The sequence below is a fragment of the Dermacentor andersoni genome, chromosome 2 (assembly GCF_023375885.2).
Source record: "Dermacentor andersoni chromosome 2, qqDerAnde1_hic_scaffold, whole genome shotgun sequence".
NCBI classification, from domain to species: Eukaryota; Metazoa; Arthropoda; class Arachnida; order Ixodida; family Ixodidae; genus Dermacentor; species Dermacentor andersoni.
Genome location: NC_092815.1, coordinates 212,775,591 through 212,802,878, shown reverse-complemented (window position 1 = coordinate 212,802,878; position 27,288 = coordinate 212,775,591). Strand labels below are relative to the sequence as shown.

Genomic DNA, 27,288 nt, shown 5'->3' with positions numbered 1-27,288 from the left:
CTCAAACAGCCACACGACACGGTGCTCATGTCATGTGGTCTGTTTTCAATCCTTGCCTACAGCCACGCAAATCCAAAGAAAGCACATCTGTGTGATGTATAATTGTGCGCTGTTTTCAATCTTCACGTCTTCTGCTGCAGAGGTACATTATTTTGTTGCTGCATTGGCAATAGAAGTAAAATGGTTGAATAGATTACAGACTGCTTTGGCTAGGTCATTTGGTGAAAATGTATTGGGAACACAGCAGCCCAGCCAAAGCTTTCAGAATTTCTCGGATCAGTTGCAATCATTATTCAGCAGGTATACGTTGAATCAAGTTTGGTCAGCTTTACTCATTTAATGTGAGCACATTGTGCTGACTTTTTTCTTGTCTGCAAATGCAGGCTGCCTTCAAGGAGCCCAAGTCACTGAAGCGGGCACACATTGAGCAGCTGCGCGCGTCCTGTCGGGAGAGGGTCGTGGCAGCTACACGAAGGTGACCCCCTCGCTGTTGGCTACACAGAGGACCCTTCAGAATACACATGGCGAGATCGGGACATGCATAGCCAATTCCTAATTGTCAGGTTCCAGATTGTGACCCTGTCCAACTGCTCTGAGTTGGGGAACGTGGCCCACCTTGGATCCAGTCAAAGGGGTGACACCTGTGTAGTGCAGCTCGCCTGCTGTGAATTTGTAGGGTGTGACCATCTCCTGCTGAAACAGCTATGTGAGCCAAGATGAGTTGACCATGGTGACTGACTGCTATCGAGAAACAAGTGCTCAGTTATGCTGCACTGCCGGTAGCCGTAGAGTGCAATGTTCAATTCCAAGTGTCATGAAAGTCTTTCGCACATACTTGCTACACTACTTGCAAAGTGCTTTGCTATTGGCAGTGGCAGGCTGATGTGAGCTTAGCTGCCAGTTTGGTTTTATTCTCTGTGTGTTGAGTTTGAACCAGACCGCTTGACGTCAAGATGCACTGACGCCATGTGTTGCATTGCCCAGAACATGCAGCTGCTCATGAAATGAGCAATGTGCGCTGAGCAGGGTGCATCGCCTCTGCACTCAACTGGTGACCTCCTGGCAGCGACACTGTGGTGCCGTTCTGCTTTGGTCAGTCACTTATTTGGTTCAGACCACTTGCTCATCTTCTGTGTCAGTCAGCCAGCACTCGTGTGACTGTTGTGTGGCACGGTTCTTGTATGCTACGCTGTTGTGCTCGCCTGAAGTGCATGGATTCATTGTTGGAAGCAGAAAATTTGGTCACCGCCAAATCAGAGGAGGTGTGTAAGGTGCAGGAATTGGTGCAGCAGCTTTGATTGGCGCATCTCACAGCCTGCAGCCAGCTGAATTATGTAGCAGAGAGAGACATAGCAATTGCTTGCAAATTGTTGGTGTGTTTACCGTCTCGTATTCGTTTTCATGCTCGCATCAGAACCTTTGCGATGTGAACTGCCTGCGCGCTTGATGGCCTTGAATGGGTTGCTGCCGCCTAGCTGCGTCTTCTCTTCTGCTCAGCTGGGGCAGAAGACGTGACCACAAGGTCCCACGTGACCACCGTTCACACGTGACCACAAGGTCCTGTTGTCTTGTGATTCAGAGGGCTAGCTGCTGTTAGTGTGACATTGGAAAATTTGCACTCACCTAAGCAAAAAAAAAAAAAAATGTGAGGAGCTAATGTGGTTTTGCTTGCTGGTTCTTGAAACAAGCTGCATGAAATGCTTTCCTTACGGCACTGAACTTTGCCTGTTGTTGGGTGAAAAGGTTGTTCGTGTGCAGTGACGCTCGCAGCCTGTTCCTTTTTATAGAAGAACCATGGCACATGCTACCAGTGTTGCCAGCAAAGGCTGCCGACAAATAAAGACAACTCATTCTGCATAGTAACAGAGTGTGCTCACAGGCACGGTGCACTCAGGATTTGCGGCCCCAGTCAGTCACTTTTCTCCAGTGCTTTCCTGAAATACTATTCAGAAGTGCTAAGCCTTTGATGTCTAGGTGCAGTGTGTATGCAGATGAGAAAAAAAAATGGCATTGCACATGGGATTAGGACTGCCAGCTCCTTTCTTTTCTCCCCCCCACTGCGGTCTTTTTTTAACTTGCTTTCTGAGCTGCCTGCCATGACCTTGATCCCTTTTTGTGGTGTCGGGCAGCTTGCAGACCTGTGCAAAGGTGGTGGCTGCTACACTTACTATACTGACATCTTCATTGGTACCTTTGGAAAAAGACCTGCTAATGAGACCCTAGTGTCATGTTTCTTTGTGCTAAATACCGCTTTTAAACTTGCTGTTGGGTCTTAATTTGACTGTTTCTAAGCTGCTGTGAATCAGTTGACTGTACGTTTTTATTATAGCTGCTTCTGTCAAAGTGGCAAAAATTAATTCTGTCAAATGACAAAATTAATTTTTTCTAGCACAGTCGTGCAACCTGAAATTGTATAAAAGCATGGCGCTGGTCAAACAGGTGTACATGGGTAGTACCCTTGATTTCGGCCTTTATGCCTAGGCTGAGAAGAAAAAAGAAATTTAGCGGCAACTCTGCTCCTTAAACTTTTGCACTTGACTTTACCTCCTGCTTCCAGCCAAAACCCTTGCCTTAACCTTACCGTCCCCTTCACACATGCTTCAATTCTATGAAGAGCCATCAACACGAGTTGAAAGGGTCACACTACTATCAATACTTTTACCAGTTCTTCATATCACTCGTATTAAAAGAGTAGGTGTACATTCTGAAGCCCAATGCTGCCATTTCGAATTCCTCACCTTTACTCGTGCGTTGGGAAGCATAGGACACTAGATGTTTTAGTGACCATTGTCACCTCGTATTGCCATCTCTCTCCAGATAATGCTCTTGTTGCACCAAAAGAAGACAAACTGTGATAAGGAAAAGAAAAATATTTGTGGCATGTCTAAGCACTGCCTGCACAACTTGTGACACATCACGGTTGTGTTGGTTCATGATATGCCTGCATTCCATTGTCCTTGACCCTTGTGAAAAAACCCATCAGCTGCCATTCAATCACTTGACGTTTCTACAATCAACAATCAAGGGTACCAAACAGGTTGGGAAAGTAATCTTGGTTTGAGGTAGCTGCTCATTCATATCAAAAGACAGAGGAATGGAAAAGCAAAATGGTGATGACAAAAGCATGAGACCCCTTCGACGTGAACTGTCCTCTGCGTTTGACGGCCAGTCAGTTTTCTCTCTTGTTCTATGTGTGAGCTACTACATACTGGCGAACTTTTATGGATGGATAGATAACTTTATTGAGGTTTCTTGGTGCACACTAATCGCGCGCAGCGGGCCGCTCCCACATCGGGACTGAGGGTCCAAGCCCCTCCACCGCGTCGCGGGCCCGATGGACAGCCCAGAGCTGTGGTTCAAGGTCCGAGCTGCGTAGAGCTCGGTCCCACTCTTCCTTGGTGGTCCTGGCCCCTGGCGCCAGGGGGCAATCCCAGAGCATGTGAGCAAGGCTAGCTATATCTTTACAACGGTGACACACATTGAACTTCTATGGTTTTATCATAAAATTCCTGATTTTTAGAGCTTACTATCGATGTGGTGACACCGGAAAGTGGTGACACCAGCAATTTAAGGGTTTTCGCTTGCACCTAATTTAAAGCAAAGTTTATTCAAAAAGAATACAAGTACAGTCGCTGAGCAATTTTTGTAGCCAAATTTTTTGGACCAATTAATTACGTGTAGTATGGACATAGCCTCCTGTGTATGCTGTGCCTGCGGGCTCATCGGCAAACCAATGAGAAGCGGCTGTCGTTGGAAATGAGGCTCTGGCCTCGCTTATGCATATTTCTCGAATGCACTTTTAGCATGTTTGGTGCTTGCTACTAACAAAAAAGATGCATGGGTATCGGTAGAAGTGTGGTAACTATTAGTGAAATATTAATATTCTGCTTATAGTTGCTTTTTGAAACGAAACCAGCTGCTACAGCTGCACAGGAGCATTGTTGTTTCCAGAGCACTGATCAACTTTTGCTCTCTGCTGCCAATGGTGCATAAGGTGCATGATAGGGCGCTGGCAAGGCTGGTCGTTACCCTGGCCAAAATTGAATGACTCTCCCCTGCCTAAGTGGCGCTTCCATAAACGACAGCAGTTTTGTAAGGATCTGGCAGGCACTGAGTGTATGTAAGGTGGCTGTGATATGGACCCACCTGTGCAGCAGTGGCACCAACTTATAGAACCAATGTGTAACAGCAGTTCAAATTTCAGCTGCCATTGTGTGAATATTTCATCAATACACTTCATAAGCATTTCTGGCTCGGATCTTTCTTACTGCAACTATAGAGCAAAGCACCTGTTGACAGTATCCCTATTAAACAAAGCAAGCAAATATTAATACATAGTCAACATCTTGAGTAAACAGACACTTTTGATTTTTCACCATATTTTGGTATATTTTGCCTACGACTCTAGTAGTAAAGTTCTAAGGTTGTCAGGTCTGCTACTAACTGAACAATTTATTTGTGGGAAGTATGTGCTTTTAAATGCGCGATATTCAGGAAAGCAATAAAATAATGACAAGAACAACAAAAGTAAAGGACAGCTGCCAGAAAATGCACAGCACATCATATCCACATGCATACGAAAAAAGAAAAGACAATTTTCATCTTGCAATAAACACACATAGTGAACGAATGACAGTGTGAACTGACAAGGACGAGACAAGTAGGTGACGCACATGCGGTGTCGTAGTCGTACACGGTCATCGACTGATTTTTCAGATGCCATTTTTTTTTTACCAGCTCAATTATCTGGACATTTATTAAATTATTTACTGTAGCACCGCCATCTTGGTACATACAAGAAATGTATAATGGCAACCGAAATATAGGACTGCTGTATAATACCTCGCTTGATTTTTTTGGACAAGAAGCACCTGCATGTTGAAAAAATAGCAGCTGTGAACAACGAACTGCTAATACTATGTTTGTACAAGTGACGCATCTGTGATTGGGCTTGGGATCCTGCGTGCGGGCTAGGCTGACAAGTATAAAAGTGACATTCAGGTCCCCGGATGATCGGCAGGCAACTACTGTGTGTGCACCTACCAATTTCGTCAGTGCTCTTACTGGACTGAATGGGTTAAGCTTGCACGTAAGCTGAAGACTCTGAACAGAACTTGTACAGTCAAGATCGCATCATCTGCACTTTGTGGCGACGTTACGATAGTTGAAGCAGATCGAGCCACATGATGAGAGACGAGATGTGAAGCCCCTTTCTTGCCTTGACCTTCACATTGAAATTGCTTCATGGATCGACGACATTGAGCAACTGTGCAAATGAATGTACTGTAGTGCTTGCATTGTAAAAACTAACAAAATATATTTTTTTCTTGAAATTAGTTTTAATTGGACCACCCGACTATTGGAACATTTTTATAGCCTCTTCAGGTCTGAAAAATTTATCGCCAACTGTATGTTGGTAGGTGCACTCATCTTGCCACTTGGTGTTTTTGACCTCATCATGCTGCACCACTCTGCATCTTTCAGCTTTAATATGTGGCAAAAGTTGTGGGGGAGAGGGGGAGGGGGGGGTGCTTCATTCATCTCAAGATGTAAATGCATACATTCATGGACACAAACATGTTTTACCAAAGGGGGGGGGGGGATGCTTAGAGACTTGAACGAGTGTTCCATTTCAAATCAAAGTATTTAATTTAAGAATTCAGTGCTCGATTTATTTGAGTATTCAGTTGTGTGTGCCATATGTACAAGTTTACTTACGGCTGTTAGAGCGTGCTTGTTTCTATGAAGGTACACACTTGCGCCAATAATCCACTGGTCACCTTGAGTGCCTACCTTCCAAGGGGCCCTGCTGTGCCTTTTCACAAATTAATGAAATGAGTATAGTGTTGCAACACCTCCATCGAGAACTATTTGGATGTATAGTGTAGAAGGGGAGTTGTTGCCAGTCAAGGATCACCATTCAAATCCTCTGCAGCGATTTTGCTCCTTCTTCCACAACTTGCATGCCAGTGGTATGGTTGAGCAGGGCAGTGTTCAAAATATGTGTGCACTATACGTGATTTCTGCTGTGGTGATTTTTTGTGTTTTTTTTATGTGTTACGTGATGGCCATTACAGGCTTTGGTGCATTAACTCACTAAACCTAGACATTCTCGATCGAGTTCCATTTGAGTTTCGATATACTGTATATGCTGCCGAATGGAGCAGTAGTGCAGTTACTCTAGTGACTATTAGCTGCACATATGTTGGTAGCTTATTAGGCTATAACCATGCTTTGCTGGAACTTGGCTTCTTGAACCACTTGATGTAGAATTTTCATGTCAATGTTGGCACCTTTGCAGCCAATGACCTGCAACTTTACATTTGTCTTCAGTACCACGACTATTGAAGCACATTCCATTGCATTTGCAAATGACAGTAATGCATCATTTAGATAATTCCAGATAGTCATAGAGAACTTGCAGGCAAAAAACTCAACTCACCATAGTGTGTAAATGCAATGCGCAAGATAGGCTATCGAAACTTGAGCAATGATGCAATTTTGTATTGTGAAGGGAGGCAACATAACTTTAGCATATGACTCTTTTGGATGCAATGACCATTTGAAATTTCTAACTAACAAGCTAATGTTAAAACAGTGTGTTCTTGATTTTTTTTTATTCTGCCAATTTAATGATATCTCATTACGTACTCGGCAGTTCGGCTAGCAGTCCCAGAATTCCTCCTTGGCATCATCAGACCAACCAAATAAATGCTGGTTAGGCTTTAGAAAAGCAACAGCAAAGCTAAAGCAGGAATAATCTTTACAGCAATATTGTACTTTCCCTGCTGCGTGCAAAAAGTTTGTCTCAGCATTTGCATTGTCTCTGGTATGGTTTATTCACCTTCCTCAAAAGGCACTGCAGGACCCCTGTAAAAGGCAACTTTAGCCAGAAACACGTTATTCCATCAGTATTTTGTTATGGGTAAATGATCTTCTGTAGCGTAGGGGAATAGGTATGTGGGTAAGTGGGTGGGGGAGAGTGGAAGGGGAATGCGTTATTGCTGTATTGAATAACCACTTCCCGAGTAGAGTTTAGATTTTTTATTTTTTTGGTAGCCTGCAACAATCTAACCAACTATGCATTGCTTTTATGCTACCCTTAGACTCGTTCCTTGACTGATGAAAAGGTCTATTTCTCTTAATATTGCCTACCATGTACCCATCACTAATGTTATGTATGGTGGTGCGGTTCAAAATCTGTTCCTTTTCTGAACGTATAATTCGATGAGTAAGTTTCTATGTTACCTTTGTACAGTGACCTGCACATAATTAATGGAGAAGAATGAGAACAGTAATAGAAACATAACATAACAAATAGATAAGATTTTTCATTTTTGCTTGTTTACTTGCTTCCAAATTTCATTCCATGATCAGTCTTTTTTTTTTTGTCTTTGTCTGAAAATAAAATAATTGGTATTGGCATTTGCTTGCTTTCCGTCATCATCTGTGTACCTTGCCACTGAAGAAGCAAGTTCTTGCACACAGGTAGACTGGCGTTGCCAATAACTGGCAAATAAAGGAGGCAGAACACTGACGCTATATGCAAATTTCTTGCAAGCCGTTAGCAAGTCTAATCTGCCTGTCGCAGAAGTGTGCCGTTTTATTAAGGAGGCATCTACATGATGCCAGTTCCTAATTTTATCTGAACTAACCAGGTAGGAGCTGATATCAAGTTTTATATTAAGCTTTGGACTAAATCATGGTTGAAGATATGAAGCTAAAATAGCAGCTGTAAGCATAGGAATTCATTTTACAAGTTTCTGTTAATATGCACCGTATGTATCCAGGCGCACATTCTACAATTTCCTTCACGCATCTAGTCATGTGATGTTCCTTTTGTTTCTGCTATTCTCATTGTCACGATCACATGAACTGCGATGACCTTTCGCTTTCCGCTCGTTCACTAGCTGCCCACTGGGACAGATTTACAAAGAGCATCCTGTGTATTCAGGGACAGAGTTCAAATTTTTTATGCTTTCTCTCTCTCGGCCATTCTTTGTAGAAAAAGAACTATTCATGTTCAACTTGATATTCAAAGCCCTCATCTGCCGTACATCATTGATGAAAAGATTACCCTAACTGAACACCTCTGTTTGTGAGTGTTTGTGTAGCAATCAAAGGATTGAGTGAAGTAAACAACTGGCAGGCTTTTTTTGTTACATCTGCTATCTTGCTTATCTAAACGTCACAAAACTTAGCGTATGGCATGAGGTGATTATACTGCAATCGCATTCAAATTTGTTACGCTTATGCCCTTCCGTTTCCTGTGTGCACCTCCCATATTTGTTACAGCTGTTTGAAATGTTACTTGCACAGTTTCGCATTACATAGAGAACTGGAAAAGGCTCAGTTCTTGCTTCACGCCAAGGGTTGAGATGAAGGCACTGCTGTTGGATGGGGCATGACGGCTTCTAGCGACTCTTTTGTCAGTGCAGAAATGGAAAGACATACACTAGATAAACGCTGGCATGCAGATAATGCAAGTGCTGTTCACCAAGTGTATGTACACCTTTCAGCTGTCCTGCTGGTTATGCGAGTGATGGCGCTCAGGCCATGTCTTTGTTCTTTTGTAGGCTGCAGTCAGAACTCTGTCAGATTGGGCAAGTTTAGTATCACTTTGAGCGAATGAACTTTGCCGTTAGAGTAATTTGCAGGCTGTCACAGGGAAAGGTTTACTAGCGACACTCAATGTAGAGTGCATTCGTCAAACTTGCTTCGCTGCATCGAAGTGTGTAGCCTTGATGGCAGTGCTCCAAAATTAAATATAACAATACTCGCTGCATGGTTGGCACTAATTCTGAAATCATTTTTTTTTTTTTGCGATTTCAAATGTTCCAAGCATCCCCACTTTTTGAAAACGGCATTTTTCCTCTGTCAACGAGAGCAGTCTCATTTTTCATTATTGATTGTGTTAATGTTATGTTGCAAATATTGCATAGAATAACAAGTACATAATGTGCAAGCTAATTTGTGGATCAGCACTTCCAAGAAATGCATTTGTCATTTTCCCTTCTAGCAGTGTACCAGCCATAGTAACACTCACTGAGGCAAAGTGCACTCAAAGTGTCACTAAGTTTGCCCATCTAACTGGGGTATTACATGACAAAGGGAAACTCGCTATGGATGAAAGGATAAGATTATGGATTGTGTGCCTTTGAAGTTCTCATGCCTAGGCTTTCAACCAGAAGTCTCTAACCAGGCTTGGTTCACATTGTCGTAGTAATATCTTTTGAAAGAATGGACGAAACTTTTCATGTCCGATGATGACTGCATACAACTTTTGAATTTGATGTCACAGCATCGGTAGCAATCACATATCACAGTGGACCCATTGTATGGCGCATCACATTCATATACAAAGGCTGCCATGGACAGTGTTCTCCCTATTACCACCTATGCCTGCATTTTTTTCCTTATCTGTCTGGTTGAAGGATTGTAGTTTGATGTGTACAGGACTGAAATGTTTTGAACAGATGCCAGCAGTGGTCTGAAAATGTAACACTGTGGTCCTATGAGGTGCTTGCCACTTAGTTTACATTGTCATCGTAAACATTATTTGCCTTTTAACAACCTAGACAACAAGTTTAACTGAAGGAGCTCAAAATGGAGCGCATTGATATATATTGCTTTTTATTGCCATTCAATGCGACCTTCAGTGAAAGGTAGCCCAATTTTTTAGAATGAGTGCAAAAGCTGTGGATAAACTTTGGATGAACCTTTTGCAATGTTGGCCTGCTCATTTATGATATACTGGCATTGATCGTCTTTTTTAGGTATAAAATGCACAGCCTTATTCATGCAGAAGCGTTTGACTAAGATAGGGTTCGTGTCATCCACTCACTCTCTATGTACACCTTTACTTTTTTAAAAGACGAGATGTTCAAACATTTATGATGCACAACTTCTCATAACGATGGAGTGAGCCATCACATCAAAGATGGCGGCATTCAAATCATTCAGTATTTGCACGTGTTATCATAACTGTGGTGCCTTCAACAGGTGCAACACTAATTAAATTAGCAAGACAATTCTATTTCCCTACCAGCATCTGTCATTGGATTTTAAGCATATGTGGAAAGAGTTCTTGCAGCTACCAGAGCAAGTACTTATGTGAACTTTTGGAACTAACACCGTCTACTGCCACATCAAGCACCACACAAGTGTGGTGCTTGATGTGGCAGAATGTTGTTTTCGCATGAGAGTTGGTTCATCTCTCTGTACACCAAACTTGCTCTGAATGAGAAGTATGTAAAGGATCTTTCCAATATTTCTTAGTGGAGGAAACCTGTTGTAATGACATTGTGATATGCTGTACAGGTGTCCCAACTGTGTGCTTTACCTGTAAATGGGGCGCCGTGGTGCCATATGGTAAATTCATGCCTGTCTAGAACACTTTAGTTGTGAAGGTCTTTATTGGCATGAGAAATAACACAAAGATGTTCTGTGATCTAGTTTGTATTTTGCAAGCCACTGCGTATGTAAATAAAGATAATTGACATTGGAGTAGCTGTGTTTGATTTTGTGGCACAGAGCAATTTGACGAAGCTTGCTACTGTCCTCATGTGGCAATCTTGTGACTTTCAACTTGTGGAAATCTTCTCTCCTCGGCTTGCTAGTTTTATCGGTGAGCTGAAGGCTGTTGCCATGCAGCAGGACATGTGGCCTATGCAGTGTGCAGATGTGTTAAGCATTTGTGAAGAAAGCGACAGTGATAAACCAGGTTTTCTGCCAAGCCACAGCAGCTTTGCAGTCACCTTTGTAACCATCGAGATTGTGATAAAGCCACCCTATGAGTGGTCATTTTGAGAGGCCTTGCCTTTTTACTGCACTGATTGCTCCGCTTGCTTGTGGGCAGTAAAAGCAAGCTGAATAAGCAAAGCTTTTATGAAAAAAATTGTTGGGACATCAGGAAAAGCGTGTGTGTGTATATAAATATACATTGTGGTACGTGGGAATGGCTGTGCTCATTATGAACCATTTCGATTTCGTAGCAGTGCGACAAGCCGGTATATTCACTGGCTTTTGCTACCTCAAGTGAAAAGAAACAAATGCCACCGCAGGTGCTCACCGCATTGCTGCAAATGAATATGAAATGCACAAACTATAAAGTAGCTGTTAACGGTATTAATTTGGTTTGATAATGACCTGATAGTATACTAATATCTCGTATGTAGGTTTACGACTGTCTCAATGCTATGCCCATAAGATTTCTTTGTAGTCATCAGTGGAAAATAGTAAGAGCTACTGCTAATTTGTGAATGTGGTAAAATGGGCAATTTGTAATGTTTCCTCTACTCTAGAATTCAAAAACAAATAAGTAAATGCAGCAGATCCAACAAGTTCGAATCAATATTCAGCGAAGCTATGTGTGAGTGCATAAAGAGCCAAAACACAAATACATGCACGCACGCACATACACATACGCGCACACACATACACTATACTGAGCCTTTTGTTAAGTGGAGTTTCTGACTACTAGCTAGAATGACAGACACCTTGAACGCATCATAGTTTCAGAGGCAGCATGGGCATATGTGCATAGCACGATTCGAATCCATTCTATCTGCAAGCAGCATTTACTTCATTACTGTGTAGCCGCGGATGCGCGAAGGCAAGCTTTGTTTTTTTTTTTTCTTTCCGCAGCATAGCCGGTGCCATAAACCCCCTGAATATAAAACTAAAGGTAGCGATGTTCCTCCTCGCCCGGCCTCTCTGCTTGCGCTTTCCCTCATCGCTTGCCCTCACAGTTTGCGCGTTCGCTTTGGGGTGTGCAGCTTCGCCCATAGAGTTATGCAAGTTAACACACTAAACATTATTGTTGGGTGTTTGCGCATGGATTTTTACCGTATTTTAGGCTTTAGTGTGTGCTGTGCTAGGAGTGATAACGGAATGCTGTGAAACTGGCAGAAGCAGATAATTTTTTTGCTTTTTTGGTAGAGTAACTGTGCACTTGTTTTGTCGCTTCGGCTTGGCTGCCTGCTTCCAGTTAAAGCCTTTCTTTAGGCTAGTTTCCTGGACAAATTCCTTTTAGTGTAAAGTACGAGCAAAAAAATCTGAGCTCTTCATGTCACTAATAATGTATACGTAATACTATACACGATGTTCCTATACCTGCCAGAGCTTTATTTGAGTGTTATGTCATACACGAGCAGTCTACCTGCAGACAAAAACACTGTCGCATCTTGCACTTATCAAGCTGCTTCGCAGGTTGTTTCTATTGCATTGATCAGATTCTTGATTGAGTTATCAAAAGACACTTGCCTGATGTGAAAGGGCTGCGATGAAGTCAAGGTTTCGCCGGTACACGCAAAAGGCAATGCGTTTACGTGTGTGTAGCAACTATGTAGCACTTACTGATTCAACACCTCGATGTGTTTGCGTTTCTCAAAACTGCGTACTGGGTGTACCCAATTGGCTTCCACGTGTCAAGCTTGTGCAGCTTCATAATTTAATCATGTTAGCACTGCGATGATCCAACGTGAGGGGCGTGACACATTCACTTGAACAATGCGAGCGTCATGTAGAAATGTGCGCAATCAACACTGAGCATCCCAACTATTCTCATTGTTTCATCATGACACTCATATCTGCATGCAGTGAAAGTGGCCCTACGCTTTATGACAAACTGGTTCTTCTGGCTCTCGAGCACAAACATCACAGTGGAAACTGAACTTCATTTGTAAACAAAGCGTTTGCAAGGATGAAAGATACACATAGAAATGGTTTCTATCGATGAACACCTTACAAATGCTGGCCTTTTGCGCTGCAATGCGAGTGTAAAATGCGCTAATTGGTTCTCCCTGTTGCGAAACGCATTAACAAAAAACATGGTCTGACAAAGCTATGCACTTTCAGTAGTACAATAATCATGCGCGTCACATCTTTAGCACAATATATGACAGCACACAGCCTACGCACTCCGTAGCTTCATACACTTGTTGGAAATAACGCAATCAGGAAAAAAATTTAAACAAGCACCGAGAATAGCATACGTGCATAAGCTTGCCCATGCTTGAGCTCGATGCCCCGTGAACAAAGAAAGAAAGCTCTGTTTATACACTTTTGCAGCTGTCTGTCTGTCTGTTAAAGGGACACTAAAGGAAATATTAAGTCAAGTTAAAGTGATGCGGGTAGCCACTAAACTTAGCCAAAATATGCCAAATCCCTTGTGACTGCCTCGCTGCAGCAACTCAAGAGCCAACTGTCATTTTGGCGAGTGTGTCGAGACGCGGAAAAGAATAAAAATAGAAAAAAGGGCGCGAAAAATACGTGACAGCGCTCAACCGCTTGGGTAATGCAGACCTCCTCTTCTGCTCCTTGCAGAAGCTGCAGTGGCAACATAAAAGTATGTCGCTACCTTTTAGTTTCATTCAGAGGGCTCATGACACTGCAGATAGTGTGCCATCTGAAGGTAGTGCAAGAAACCCAGCGGGATGTGTACTCCGCTGTGATTGGTGGGCCTATTCGGCCAGGCCGTAGCCACAATCACGAAACCCAGTGAGGTTTGCAAAGAAAAGCGTAGCTTTTAAAATTATGGAAAAAATAAAGTACATTGGCAAGAGGAACCAAACCCACACTCTCTGCACCAAACTGTAACTGCAAATGGCAGCTTTCTAACAGATGTTTTGACACATAAGGCATGTTTAATTGCCTTCGTAATGCCTTCTTTCTGGATCTCAGCTTGTTAGGATACTTTTCTACCATCACTCTGGGCAAATTATATACACAACTTGGTGCTCTTACATAAGCGGAACCTGCAGCTACATCAAAAGGCGCCTTTCTTTTTGAAGCTGTGACTGATCACTGTGCTTGCCAAGGAGGTTAGTGTTAACATTGACGTGCAGCACTTGCATCCTCTACAGCGTGCGGTCGCTGTACTTTACTCCCTGCACACACCTGCAGTGCAAGATCAGCACAATACAGCGCTGGTACCATTCATGTTCTTGCCGCCAAAGGAGATATCGCTGCTCCTATTTCCATGCAAGAACCCCTCTGCATCCCATCGGCTGCCATTGCCAGAGCTGCAGCAGACAATTCTCATACAGAAGTGGGCAATTGGTTTGTATAAACGTCTACATTTATTGCATTTGTGTACTTATTTTCAACGGTATACAAATTGCTATGCATGGGTATGCTACTAAAGATAAGCTTAAAGCAGCAGCATGTTTCAAGCATTGCTAATGACATAACATGGGTAGCCAATTGGATTGCTCGCCCGAATGAAATCACTCGCCCATGCTACATAGCGTGGGAAGGGGCGGCTTAAACCGCAGGGGAGTGGCGCCACTGTGATTGGTAGCAATGTGCATTTTTGAAACATAAGTGACACGCTTTGCTTGGAGCGCTTAAATCTGCCTGTTAAAGGGAGACTAAAGGCAATATTAAGTCGAGTTAAAGTGATAGATTAGTGCTCGAGGATCTCTAAGGCATCAATATTATTCCGAACAGATCCTTAGTAATCCAGAAATTGAGGTAAATGCAGCTGGACACGATTAGAGACTCCCCTGGGACATTAAAGTACTTGCCCAATGATGAAGGCACTCCTGCATCAAATTTTGTCACTTGTACTCAACAAGTCGTTGTAAGAACATCATTGAATTGCATTGTTGGATGGAAGGAAATGCTACTTGTCCAGTTCTATCTTATTTTAAAAAAAAACTGGTTGACATTACCCTTGACAACAATGCAGGCAGTCGAAAGGTTTCATTTTCGCTCGACTCTACGTCGCCTGAATTTTTGCATTTCAGTAGTTTCGTTATCGCGTAGTGCTGCGCTGGTTTTGCTGACTCATGAAACACGCACAAACTGCAAGTAGCAGAGAATTACACTTCCATGTAATGTTGCAAGGTGCCCGAACGGTCCATGCCACTTGACCAAAATCAGCTGCAGCGACGAATCCACCGCTCTATCGTGACTCAGTTTCTCCATGGCCAGGTGCTTGTGCTTTGTGCAAGACACCACACTGCTTGTCTGTCGGGCGCAGTTTAACTCACCGACGGCTGCATAGCATAGTGATGGCGTATGCAATGTCACCACTCCCTGTTGGGTGGTGGGAGACGAATTACGATAGACGTAGGACCCTTCAGACAAAAGTTTCTCGTAAACTAAGTATTTCCTTGGCACGAAACAAGCGTTGTGAGGTTTATGGAATAATATTTAAACAGTCTACGTCGAGTTGGTATTTGCCTTTAGTGTCCCTTTAATGATCACAAGGATCTACCATAACGACTCGGCACGTTTGTACACAATCGTCACAATCGTTTTGCAGTCCGTATTACTGTCTGATAGCAAAGCATCAAGAAATACCTTCAGTAAAGTAAAGGGACAGTAAAGAGAAATCAATTTAGACTAATAAAGTGTTCTTTCAAAACTTAATTCTCACCAATTTCACAGTAGCAGGGTCATTTTTAGAGAAGAAAATGAAGCTCCCAAGTTTCTTGAACTTCATGGCCAAATACCTGTGCCCGCATGTCAGTTTGACATCACAGATTTCAAAGTATTTTCTAGTGTTTTAGTCATTTTGGCGCTGTAAAGTTCCCGAAACTTGCTAAGTTCAGCCTTTGGCTGTTTTAGGATGCAATAGTACTGCACAAGTTACTTTTCTCTTCCCCCAGCAGGGGAAGTTTTTCCCATTAAAAAATTTGTTCAGTCATCCAAATGTCTGCAACAGTTCTTAAACTTGGGCAAAAGTGCTCCGCAGTGCAAATAAAAGCATGATCACTGCTTTCGTCATGTAGTTACAAGAGCAAAAATTCTCATTCTGCTTGTACTCTCTCATGCCACACACATTACTCTCTATATACAGAGTGCACTGTGTGGAAGGCTTACTTTACAGATGTGCTGTGCAGATGCGAATCGGTTAAAAAAGTGTTTCCTATAGGATAATATTTAGTAAAAGAACATGTCATTGCACAAGCAACAACATACACTAGGAACCTCATCAGCACAAACTCCAGTTTCTTCAAGCTTTATTTGAAGAGTGTAATGGGTGCCCTTGCATTAAAAGCTTTTACATAATAGATCAGCCAGCTAGAGGCAACATCCTTTGTCTAGTCTCTATGTACAAACAAATGTCCAGTTTCTGTACATGGCTTATATACAAGATCTGAGTTGTACGCAAACTGGGCTACAGAAAGGCGCGCACAGCTGCACACCATGGAAAGTCCAGTGAGCACACATTTTTCACATTTTTGCTGTTCTGCTTGGTTGTCCTAGGATAGGGAGAGAAAAAAAATCAGAGACAGTGCAAATGAAACGAAACACACTTCACTCTCCAAGGCGGCTCAGTTTCAGGTCATCCCAGCATTGAGACCTGGACTTTGTAGTCATTGAGGTGAGACCATGGTAGAAGTGCTGGTCGAGGTTGTGCTCTCAGCAGATTCCTAAAAGACAAGAAAGGAATGTGTATGAGTACACAATTCATACACGTTTAAGACTGCCCTGTATATACTTGAGTAGCAAAAGAAAAACTGCAGTTTTCTATGAGAAAACAAGCAGATGACATGCAGAAATGATTGACTAGCAAAGAAATATAATTTAAGTGTACACACGTGTATTACCAAGTGCAAAAAATTTACAGTTGATATTGACATGTGTACTTATCTTTATCAGGCGACCACGTTTCGCCACCTAACAGATGTTATCGCACAGCGCGGGACGAGCCTACATGCATCCAAAGTTTCTGGAAAGTTATCGATGCTTCTATCCGGGCTGTCTGTTGTCGCCGAACCTTGTGTTATCTGATTTCATCAAGTGACGCGAATGGTGTAGAACTTTGTGGAAGACACGCGGGTCTCAGCGATTAGTCTGGAACATTCGACGATTGATGTATAAAAGCCGACACGCTTGACCCGTTGATCAGATTTTCGACGGTCGCCGACTGTGTTCGCCGCTCTCGTTGTGCTATAAGTGTAGCCTCTTTTGTGGGCACAGGTTCGCCCAATAAAAATCTAGTTTTGCCTTTCACAGTATTGCTACTGTGTTCTTTGACGTCACGACCACGTGACATCTGGTGGAGGTGCTTTGCGTTCATGTACCAGACGCCCCCACAAAGCCGTGACCCAAGCTCGCACGCGGAAGACAACACCAACGTCGCCAAAAACCAGCGAAGTAGCCGCAGGCTGCAAGGACTGCCCCCGGAGCACGGGCTTTTGCCTGAGACGACCAGGAAGATCGTCACCAAGTCCACCCCAATGGTAGCCCCAGCGTCCCCCGTCGTGCTGCAGCAGCCCAGGGAGCCCCCGACGTTCCGCGGTTCAACGTTCGAGCACCCGGAAAGCTGGCTTGAGACGTATGAGAGAGTCGCTACATTTAACAACTGGAACAGCGACGACAAACTGCAACATGTCTTCTTCGCATTGGAGGACGCGGCCAGGACGTGGTTCGAGAACCGAGAAGCCACTTTAACGACCTGGGAGCTGTTCCGAAGCGGCTTCCTGCAGACATTCGCAAGCATCGTACGCCGAGAACGACCCCAAGCGCTATTAGAAACCCGGGTGCAGCTACCTAATGAGACAACCGCGATCTTCACGGAGGAAATGAGCCGTCTCTTCCGCCACGCTGACCCAGAAATGCCCGAGGAGAAGAAAGTCCGCCTACTCATGTGTGGTGTGAAGGAGGAACTTTTTGCCGGAAGGGTGCGAAGCCCACCGAAGACCGTCGACGAGTTTCTTCGCGAGGCCACCAGCATCGAGAAGACACTCGAAATGCGAAACCGGCAATTCGACTGCCGCACGAACTCGACAAACTACACCGGAGTTCAGTCACTGGCCACCGACGACCTACGCGAGACTATCCGAGCGGTCGTGCGGGAAGAGCTACAGAAGCTGTTCCCATCATCACAGCCTTAAGTGGCTTCGATTGCCGACACCGTAGGTGAGCAACTCCAACAACTCGGAGTAGCCCCTGAATCGCCGCAGCCTCAGCCGCAAGCGATGACCTACGCCGCCATCGCCCGCCGCCAAGGTCCCCCTCCACGACCGCGCCAGGGCCCCGTAACACAGCAATTCCGTCGACCACCACCGCCGCCGCCAGCACGCCCACCCATCGCCCAGCGCAGCTACCCGAGGAAGACAGACGTTCGGCGTGCTCCTGATCACCGCCCGCTCTGCTACCGCTGCGGAGAACCGGGTCATGTCTACCGACGATGCCCATACCAGGAGATGGGACTGCGAGGTTTCGCCGTCAACGCTCCGCGCCCGCAGCACGGTGAACGCCCTCGCGATATTGCCGACTACCTCGCCACTACTCAGTGGAGCTCTTGACGACCATCGCGTTCGCCATTACCAGGCCGCTACCTGTCGCCGCAGCGCCGACCATACACTGGCCCAGCCTGGGGCCGGTCAGCGAGCCCATATCCGGAAAACTAAAAGCAGCAACCGATGGAGGTGCGGTTGCTGTTCGTCGAACTGACGAAGATCCTCCGCCGCCGACGAAGACGCCGAAGAAACTATTTCGACGACATAACGACACGCCGCCGTCCCGACGGAGTCTGGAAGCAAAGAATACGACGACGAAAGACGACCTGAAGACGCGACGTTCCAGCTTCAGTTCAACACAACGCAGCCATGATCCGACGCCAAGACCTAACTGCAATGGCAGACAAAGAACCACCGACCTCGACGTGCTTCTCGATGGCCACGCAGTTACCGCCTTAGTAGACACAGGGGCCGATTACTCCGTAATGAGTGGACACATCGCCTCCCAGTTGAAGAAAGTTAAAACTGCATGGGAAGGCCCTTAAGTTCAAACCGCTGGAGGACACCTCATTACGCCGACTGGAACCTGCACGGCAAGAATAACCGTTCATGACCGGACTTACCCTGCCACCTTCCTTATCCTCCAACAACGTTCAGGAGACGTCATTCTCGGCATGGACTTCCTGAACCAACACGGTGCAATCATAGACCTGAAGTCAAAATCGATAACGCTGTCGGAAGATCAAGCGATACCGCCGGAGAGCTGTCGTAGTCGCCACGCCTTGAGTGTGCTCGAAGATCAAGTAAGCATCCCGCCTCGCTCGAGCATTGTTATTTCGGTCGGCACCGAAATACCCTCCGACGTAAAGGCGTCATCGAAGGCGACCAACATCTACTGCTCGGCCGTGAAATTTGCGTCGCTAGAGGAATCGCTCGACTGCACGGAGGAAACACGAAAGTGTTGCTGACAAATTTCAGCCAGGAGTTCCAACAAGGGCACGACGATCGCATACATCGAGGAAATTCTGAAAACCAGCAATGCGTTTGTCCTCTTGGATTCTGCCGCATGTACCCCGACGACCGTAGTTCCCGAACCAGACTTTGACATAAATCCAAGTCTCCCCATGATTAAGCAACAACAGCTGAGAAGCTTACTTCGACGGTACAAAGAGTGCTTTTCGACGTCATCACGGATTCGACAAACGTCAGTCGCAAAGCGTCGCATAATAACCGAAGAGTGTGCTCGACCACTCCACCAGAGCCCTTATCGAGTTTCTACGCGAGAACATGAGGCTATAAGGCACCAAGTAGACGAAATGCTGCGCGACGACATCATCCAGCCGTCCAAAAGCCTGTGGGCATCTCCTGTAGTCTTGGCGAAGAAAAAGGACGGAACCCTACGTTTCTGCGTCGATTATCATTGTCTGAACAAGATCACGAAGAAGGACGTATACCCCCTCCCACGAATACACGACGCATTGGATCGGCTCTGCAACGCTAAATACTTCTTGTCGATGGACCTCAAGTCTGGCTATTGGCAAATAGAAGTCGACGAAAGAGATCGCGAAAAGACGGCCTTCATCACCCCAGACGGCCTCTACGAGTTCAAGGTTATGCCATTTGGACTGTGCTCGGCGCCTGCAACGTTCCAGCGCAGGATGGACACGGTTTTATCAGGATTGAAGTGACAGACCTGTCTCGTTTACTTGGATGACGTCGTCGTCTTCGCCGGAAATTTCAACGATCACCTCAGGCAGCTTGCGACAGTACTAGAGGCCATCAAGTCATCAGGGCTTACTCTGAAGCCGCAAAAATGCCGCTTCGCTTACGATGAGCTTCTGTTCCTAGGCCACGTAATCAGCAAATCTGGTGTCCGTCCAGACCTGCAAAAGAGAGCTGCCATCGCACAGTTCCCGCAACCCATCGACAAGAAGGCAGTACGTAGATTCCTTGGCATGTGTGCCTACTACAGGCGCTTCGTCAAGGACTTTTCACACATCGCTGAGCCGTTGACACGTCTAACTAAATGTGATGTTGAGTTCAAGTGGGAAACGCTGCAGGCCGACGCATTTGAAGAACTCAAACGACGCATGCAGTCGCCGCCGGTACTTGCACACTTCGACGACTACGCCGATACAGAAATCCATACTGACGCCAGTAGCCTAGGCCTCGGTGCCGTTCTAGTCCAGAGGAGAAACAGAGTCGAACAGGTGATAGCTTACACTAGCCGGTCGCTGTCAAAAGCGGAAGGCAACTATTCTACGACCGAAAAGGAATGCCTTGCCATCGTTTGGGCTACAGCTAAATTTCACCCTTATCTTTATGGCAGACCATTCAAAGTCGTCAGTGACCATCACGCGTTGTGTTGGCTAGCGAATATAAAGGATCCTTCAGGACGACTGGCGCGGTGGAGCCTCAGACTACAAGAATACGACATCACTGTAACCGATGCTGACTGCCTATCACGCGCCCCCATTGACCCGCCGCCAAAAGATGACGAGAATGACGACACCTTCCTTGGAATGATAAGCGCGGAAGACTTCGCTGAACAGCAACGGGCAGACCCGGAGCTAAAAGGCCTCGTCGAATATTTGGAAAGGCACGCCGACGTTGTCCCCAGGGCATTTAAGTGCGGATTATCTTCCTTCACGCTTCAAAACAATCTACTCGTGAAGAAGAACTTCTCACCAGTCCGCGCCAACTACCTTCTTGTTGTCCCGTCAGGACTTCGTCCAGAAGTATTGCACGCCCTACATGACGATCTGACCGCTGAACACCTCGGATTTTCCCGGACACTATCGAGGATACAAGAAAAGTATTGTTGCAGGAAGAAAGCAGGCCCACGAGTGTAAAATAACGTATATTTACAACTGGCATATATGGCGTTCAGGCAACTGCCAGACTTCGTCTTCGTCTAGTCCAATCCAACTTCTTCGTTCCCTTCACCAGAACAGTATTATTGGCCGCGCCTGACCGCCGACGTCGCCCGTTATGTCAGAACATGCCGAGAGTGTCAGCGACGCAAGACACCGCTGACAAGGCCAGCCGGATTGCTACAGCCAATCGAGCCTCCTTGCCGACCATTCCAGCAGATCGGGATGGACTTGCTGGGACCCTTTCCGACGTCAACAACCGGAAATAAGTGGATCGTCGTAGCGACGAACTACCTCACCCGCTTCGCTGAAACTAAAGCACTGCCGAAAGGTAGCGCAGCCGAAGTGCCAAAATTCTTTGTCGAAAACATCCTGCTGCGACATGGCACCCCAGAAGTCCTCATCACTGATAGAGGAATGGCCTTTACAGCGGAACTCACCCAAGCCATTCTGCAATACAGTCAGACAAGGCACAGGAGGACAATGGCCTACCACCCACAGACGAATGGTCTTACGGAGCGGCTGAATAAGACCCTCGCCGACATGCTAGTGATGTAGGTCGACGTCGAACACAAGACCTGGGATGCCGTCCTGCCGTACGTAACATTCGCTTACAATACGGCGGTGCAAGAAACAACACAGATCACGCCGTTCAAGCTGGTCTACGGCAGGAACCTGACGACGACGCTCGACGCCATGCTGCCGCACGTCTCTGGCGAGGAGAATCTTGACGTCGCTACCTATCTCCAGCGCGCCGAAGAAGCCCGACAGCTCGCCCGCCTGCGGATCAAGAACCAACAGAGGACCGACAGCCGACACTACAACCTCCGACGACGCTTCATCGAGTACCAGCCCGACGACCGTGTTTGGGTATGGACCCCGATACGCCGACGAGGACTCAGTGAGAAACTACTGCGACGCTATTTCGGACCCTACAAGGTCATCCGACGTATTGGTGCACTGGACTATGAGGTCGTGCCAGACGGCATTTCGCATTCACAGTGGCGCCGCGCACCATCTGAAGTGGTCCACGTGGTGCGCCTTAAACCCTTTTATGGACGCTGACGAACTTCCTTATTTTGTTGTTTTCTTTGCAACGAGTGCTTTTCTTTATTCCTTTCGTTTGTTTGCAGCATCGGGTCGATGCTTTTTAAGAGGGGGGTATTGACACGTGTACTTATCTTTATCGGGCGACCACGTTTCGTCGCCTAACAAATGTTATCGCGCAGCGCGGGACGAGCCTACATGTATCAGAAGTTTCTGGAAACTTATCGATGCTTCTATCCGGGCTGTCTGTTGTCGCCAAACCTTGTGTTATCTGATTTCATCAAGTGACGCGAATGGTGTAGAACTTTGTGGAAGACACGCGGGTCCCAGCGATTAGTCTGGAACATTCGACGATTGATGTATAAAAGCCGACGCGCTTGACCCGTTGATCAGATTTTCGACGATCGCCGACTGTGTTCGCCGCTCTCGTTGTGCTATAAGTGTAGCCTGTTTTGTGGGCACAGGTTCGCCCAATAAAAATCTAGTTTTGCCTTTAACAGTATTGCTGTGTTCTTTGACGTCACGACCACGTGACAATATGATCCCATTTCCCTACGATTTCACCTTGCCAATGTTCAGAAACGATACACAAAAACTGACCCAATACAGCTACACTTCTTTTTTACTGATTTATACATTCCTGGAAAACACTGTCTTTCAACACCAACGTTCAATACATTGGCAAACTGCAATCACAGGATATGTCTTCCGGCTGCTAGATTCCATGCAAACAAGAAAAGGCACAGGACTTGCACAATCAAGAACAGTAGCTGCCCACCACAGCAGCTTCTTCATAGTACTCGCCTGTCCATGTCAATTTAACACGCTGGTTTGCACCAAGTTTCTTATTCTGGTACCAGCAAATTCCCTTGCAGGTCATTGCACGGCGCATTCACAGCTATCGCCACCAACCCGACTGTGATAAGCATCTTCATCTATCTGTGTAGCAGCATGCACGGTGTAGTGCCATTGGATGAGCGCCACTGTTCCCTGCTGTGGGCAGCACAAAGGGAGTGTCATGTTTCATACTGGTGGCATCGTGTTCCGGCGTTGCCCACTAGCTCAATTTCCTTTCTGTTTCCTGTCACCGTATTAAAACAATACACAGTAGGAGAATGACAACGTGCACATCGGGCCGCTCATACCCACTAGCTCGACATATGTCGGCGTTTGGCGCCGCAGCGATTCGCACCATGTGGGCACGTCAAAACTTCCAACCAGCCTGCCTAGCTCGAAGAGGCTTCTGACTCGGGCCAAATTTGAGGATTGCAAATGTAAGCTTGGCGACACCGCAAAAAACCATGCTTGTCCCAGGCTGATCTAGCCCCACCAGCTTGGCATGCATGGGCATTTCGAGCTGCAATAATGCGTGCCATGCAACGTATAATGTAGATGTAAACTGCAGTTCAGCTTGCCAAATTTTTTAGTGACTTCAGACGGTACGTTTTCCCAGTTAGTACATTTTTTCTCACAATTTTTTTTCATAAGCTTATCAACAAGGTTCTATTGCATATGCGAATCTTATAATACAGAAGTGTCATTAACACAGAACTCAGAATGTTTTAAAAGCCAACTGCAACAAAATTTGACTATGACTAATTTGGTAATAAATGAGTAGTACATAGTACTGGAGCAATCTTGGCAAAGCTGCAGTGCTGGTAATTGTATAACTTTCTTATTAGGTTCGGCTTTAGCACCTAAGCAAATGATGAGTGCATCTGGTGTTATGCGCTCTATGCATTACCTGACCTGCCCAAAACCACTCTTCTCCTCTTAATCTCAACTAAAATATCATCATTTACCTGTGTTTTCTCTCTAATCCGTACGGCCGTCTCTCTCTGAAGGCCACACCTATCATTTCGCATTCCAACGCTCATTTGCCAGTTCTTAGCGTCTTCCAAGTATCAGCCTCATCATCAGAAAAAAGAACAGAAAGAAAGGGAAGAGAGCAGCTGCCCACCTGGTGTGACTCTGGTGTCTCGTAGCGAAAGATGACGGAAAACATGGCACCACCCAGGCGCTGTGCCAGCCAGTGGTTCTTTATGACGGCCGCCTTGATGGCTTCGCAGCAGAAGCGCGCCTCCAGGTTGGTGTGCACCGCACGGCCCATGCCTTCCAACACCACCAAGTCTGTGCCAAGCTCACGCATGCGCATGGCCACCTCCACGTTGATGCGGCTGTTCATGCGTGGTGAAAACGGCACAACAGCCCTTCCGGTCAGGCCTCTCTACTTTCGCATTTGTTTGAGGGCATTCTGCTCAAGGGGACATTGAAGGAAAATGTCAAAACGAGCTATGCTGGTGGATTACGCTTCTAAAATGCTTCTATTACCCCCCTGAATATATACTCCAAGCAGGCACTCGATGCAAGAGCATTTTAATACATTGCTTCTGCTTTATTTTACCAGAGAAATCTAGATGTCAGCCACAACTTTATTCTCAACTTTGCCCACAAGCTCACTGATTATCAAAAAAATACCTTTTATGATTTGCTTGTCCCACACATATAAAGTGATTTAAGGTGAAGAGAGAAAAATGGACAATTTTGTTATATAATTCATGATGCAACTCGAAGGGGCCTGAAAATTTGTTCGTATTAAAAGAAATTCTAATTAAAAGAAGGACTTGTTCTTGAGATATTCGTGCACCATAGCATGATGCACGAATGGTGCAAGTCGTGAAATATCGTGGCGCGCAAGCACACAGCGAGCGAGGACCACGAAACTGCCCACACCGGCCAACGCTCGCTTCCCCGATAATGGCAGAAAACGAAACTTCAAGGAGCAGGCTAAGCTAGCGCTGGGCTTGCGGGGCCGGCGGTGCCAATGCGGAGGTGGACGTGTGTGGAGACTGTTGAAGATGAGAAAGTTATAAGGGAGCTGAAAGGGAGGGAAAGGGGAGCGTAGTTGTGTGAAAGGGTGGGAGGGAAGCGGATTTGCTTTCCCGCCAGCCTGATGGATGGCGCTAATTACCTCTGCCACCTACTGCCACCGTAGCAGCGGAGTTGCCGAGGCCAGCACTGGCTACCTGCTGCTGCTTTCTTCTGCATGCTCACGTTTTTTCTTCGTCTGCTGACAGATCGGCACTGTGTTTACCTTCTTCGTCCTGCGTTCTTAACGTGAGTCACGTCTTATTGAAATGGCGAAGTTGTTGTCGCTGATCATAATCATGTTGGTGTGCTCCTTTCTGTTCCGGTGTCGCTGCATTCACAATACAAGGAGAATGAGGTACGGGGTGTCGCCTTCACGTCCTTGTATTCCGGGTCTGTCTTGTCGTACAGAATCGGATATGGCACACTGTCTCCAACAACCTTTCTGTTGGGACGTCTCGGCTTAGATGCGTCATTCTAAAGGAACAAATGTGAACGAGACCAACAAAGCAAATCAAAACAAGCGCGAGCGAGAGCCGGCACGAGCAGACGATAGTGCAAAACAAGCGGTCCGGCTGAACCAGATGCGAGTACGAATAGAGCGGTCGAGTGGGTCTGCATGATACCAGTTTCCTGCACGTACATCACTGTAGGGGTCACTTTTATTGGTCTCCTCCGCTTGCGGCTCGCTCGCTTTTGCTGCTAGTGTGGCTGGGACATTACGGCACAATGCAGAAATGGTGACCTTGCCATTGGAGAGAAAGTGAGACTTCTGCGACATTTTTTTTTTTTTTTTCGTGCACGGCGTTGAGGGGTTTCTTCTAAGCCTTTCCTTTATGGCGGGGTCAAAGTATTTCTGGTTGGAGGCGCTGCCGCATGATTTGGCGAGCTGCTAAGAGCATTGTCGGAGTGCGGTATGTTCTAATTAACTTTCTCAGATGCTTGTGTGTTCAAATTACCAGGCGTTTTCGCCCCTTGGAATACACATAACTTTGACGGGACCACAGCATCAGTTTGGATAAATCGGAAGTTCAAATTAAGCATGTTCGAATTAACAAGATTCGATGGTACAACAGTGTGGCAAAAACTAGGTTTAAGGCGAGTTCCAGAGTACAGTAGACTTCTGTTAATTTGACTCCAGTTAAGTCGATTTCTCAGTAATTTCGATCTTGACTGAAGGTCCTGGCCAGCGCTCATACATTTATATGCGACAAAACTTTCGTTATTTCGATCCTGAAGTGAGCCTTCGCCGGATAATTTGAACTTGGCTGGTGATCACGCACACACCCGACCTCTATGGTGACCACAATGGTGACTCCAATAGCGGCTGTGTTTGTCTTGACAGCTCTTAGGGTACAGTGAACGCGACAAACACAGATCACCCCGTGTTGAAAATGCCTTTTTTTGGCCCGATTCAGGAAGATTTTAAAGTGAAAACAGTAGCTCACAGTGAATTATTACGGTATTTGCCCAATTGAAGAAAGGTTCGCTCAATTTACTCATTTGCCCAATTTTAATGCGTGCCTTTTTTCTCCCCCCAAGAAGATTTGTCTGAATTGCCTGGACAGTGCAGTCCAATATGAAATCAAAATCGTGTTTGTGGTGTTCAGTAGTCAGAGCCAGCCAAGCCAGCATCATCACCATCAAAAGATGGTGACAGAATGAGTTTTCTTTCATAGCATGACAACGATGACAGACCGCTTTCAGTCTCATTATGAAAGCACATTTAAATGTTAAGTTATTTTCCATGCTAAACTAGCGCAAACAAGACGTGTCATGTGTTCTTGGCATTCTGGAGAATTGTATGCATAGCAGAATAAACTAGCGAAGTGGTTAGTCTAGGTGTGTGCCACAATCCTGTTTGCGCTTGTTGCAGAATCCTGTGATAAATGCAGACTATCAAATGTACTATAGACCATATGAAGGACGACATGTTATCCTTCCTAATAGACAGCGATAAAGTAGTGCCCGAAAGTGATGATGATGGACATTAAGTAAACAAGTTTCCATTCTGTGAAGGTAAAGTTTGCTTTGTCTTATTATTACTGGAATCGGAGGCATGCTACTTTCTTCCTGCTAAAATATTGAGTGCTTGTTCAATTTCCACATTGCTTAGGAACTCTAATGTCATTTTTAGAATAGCTTTCTGCTTTGGACCCATAATAGCGTTTGATTCAGTGACGGTTTAGAAACGGGGCAAATACTGCCGATAAATCAGCGGTGTGTTTTGGCGTTTTTTCTGTACCTTGTTTAATTCAACCCGCCGGATAATTCGACTTGCTAGACTAACTTCATCAGTC

The 27,288-nt window shown here is 45.6% G+C and overlaps 2 protein-coding genes across 3 annotated transcripts in view; one reads left to right on the top strand and one right to left on the bottom strand.

The window, feature by feature from the left end:
- LOC126540162 (growth hormone-regulated TBC protein 1-like) overlaps positions 1-10,506 on the top strand; it is a 55,397-nt gene extending 44,891 nt beyond the window's left edge. The window contains exon 9 of the mRNA XM_072286619.1: positions 384-10,506. Within this exon, the coding sequence (XP_072142720.1) occupies positions 384-479 (96 nt within the window). The 3' untranslated portion in view covers positions 480-10,506. The remainder of the gene's footprint in view (positions 1-383) is intronic.
- Positions 10,507-15,954: 5,448 nt separating this feature from the next.
- Positions 15,955-27,288, bottom strand: part of LOC126540163 (4'-phosphopantetheine phosphatase) — a 190,969-nt gene continuing 179,635 nt past the window's right edge. For both annotated transcript variants that reach the window (XM_072286618.1, XM_050186949.3), the window contains 2 exons: positions 24,081-24,297; positions 15,955-16,385 (listed from right to left, as the gene is read on the bottom strand). In XM_072286618.1, coding sequence (XP_072142719.1) covers positions 16,329-16,385; positions 24,081-24,297 — 274 coding nt within the window. In that variant the 3' untranslated portion in view covers positions 15,955-16,328. The remainder of the gene's footprint in view (positions 16,386-24,080; positions 24,298-27,288) is intronic.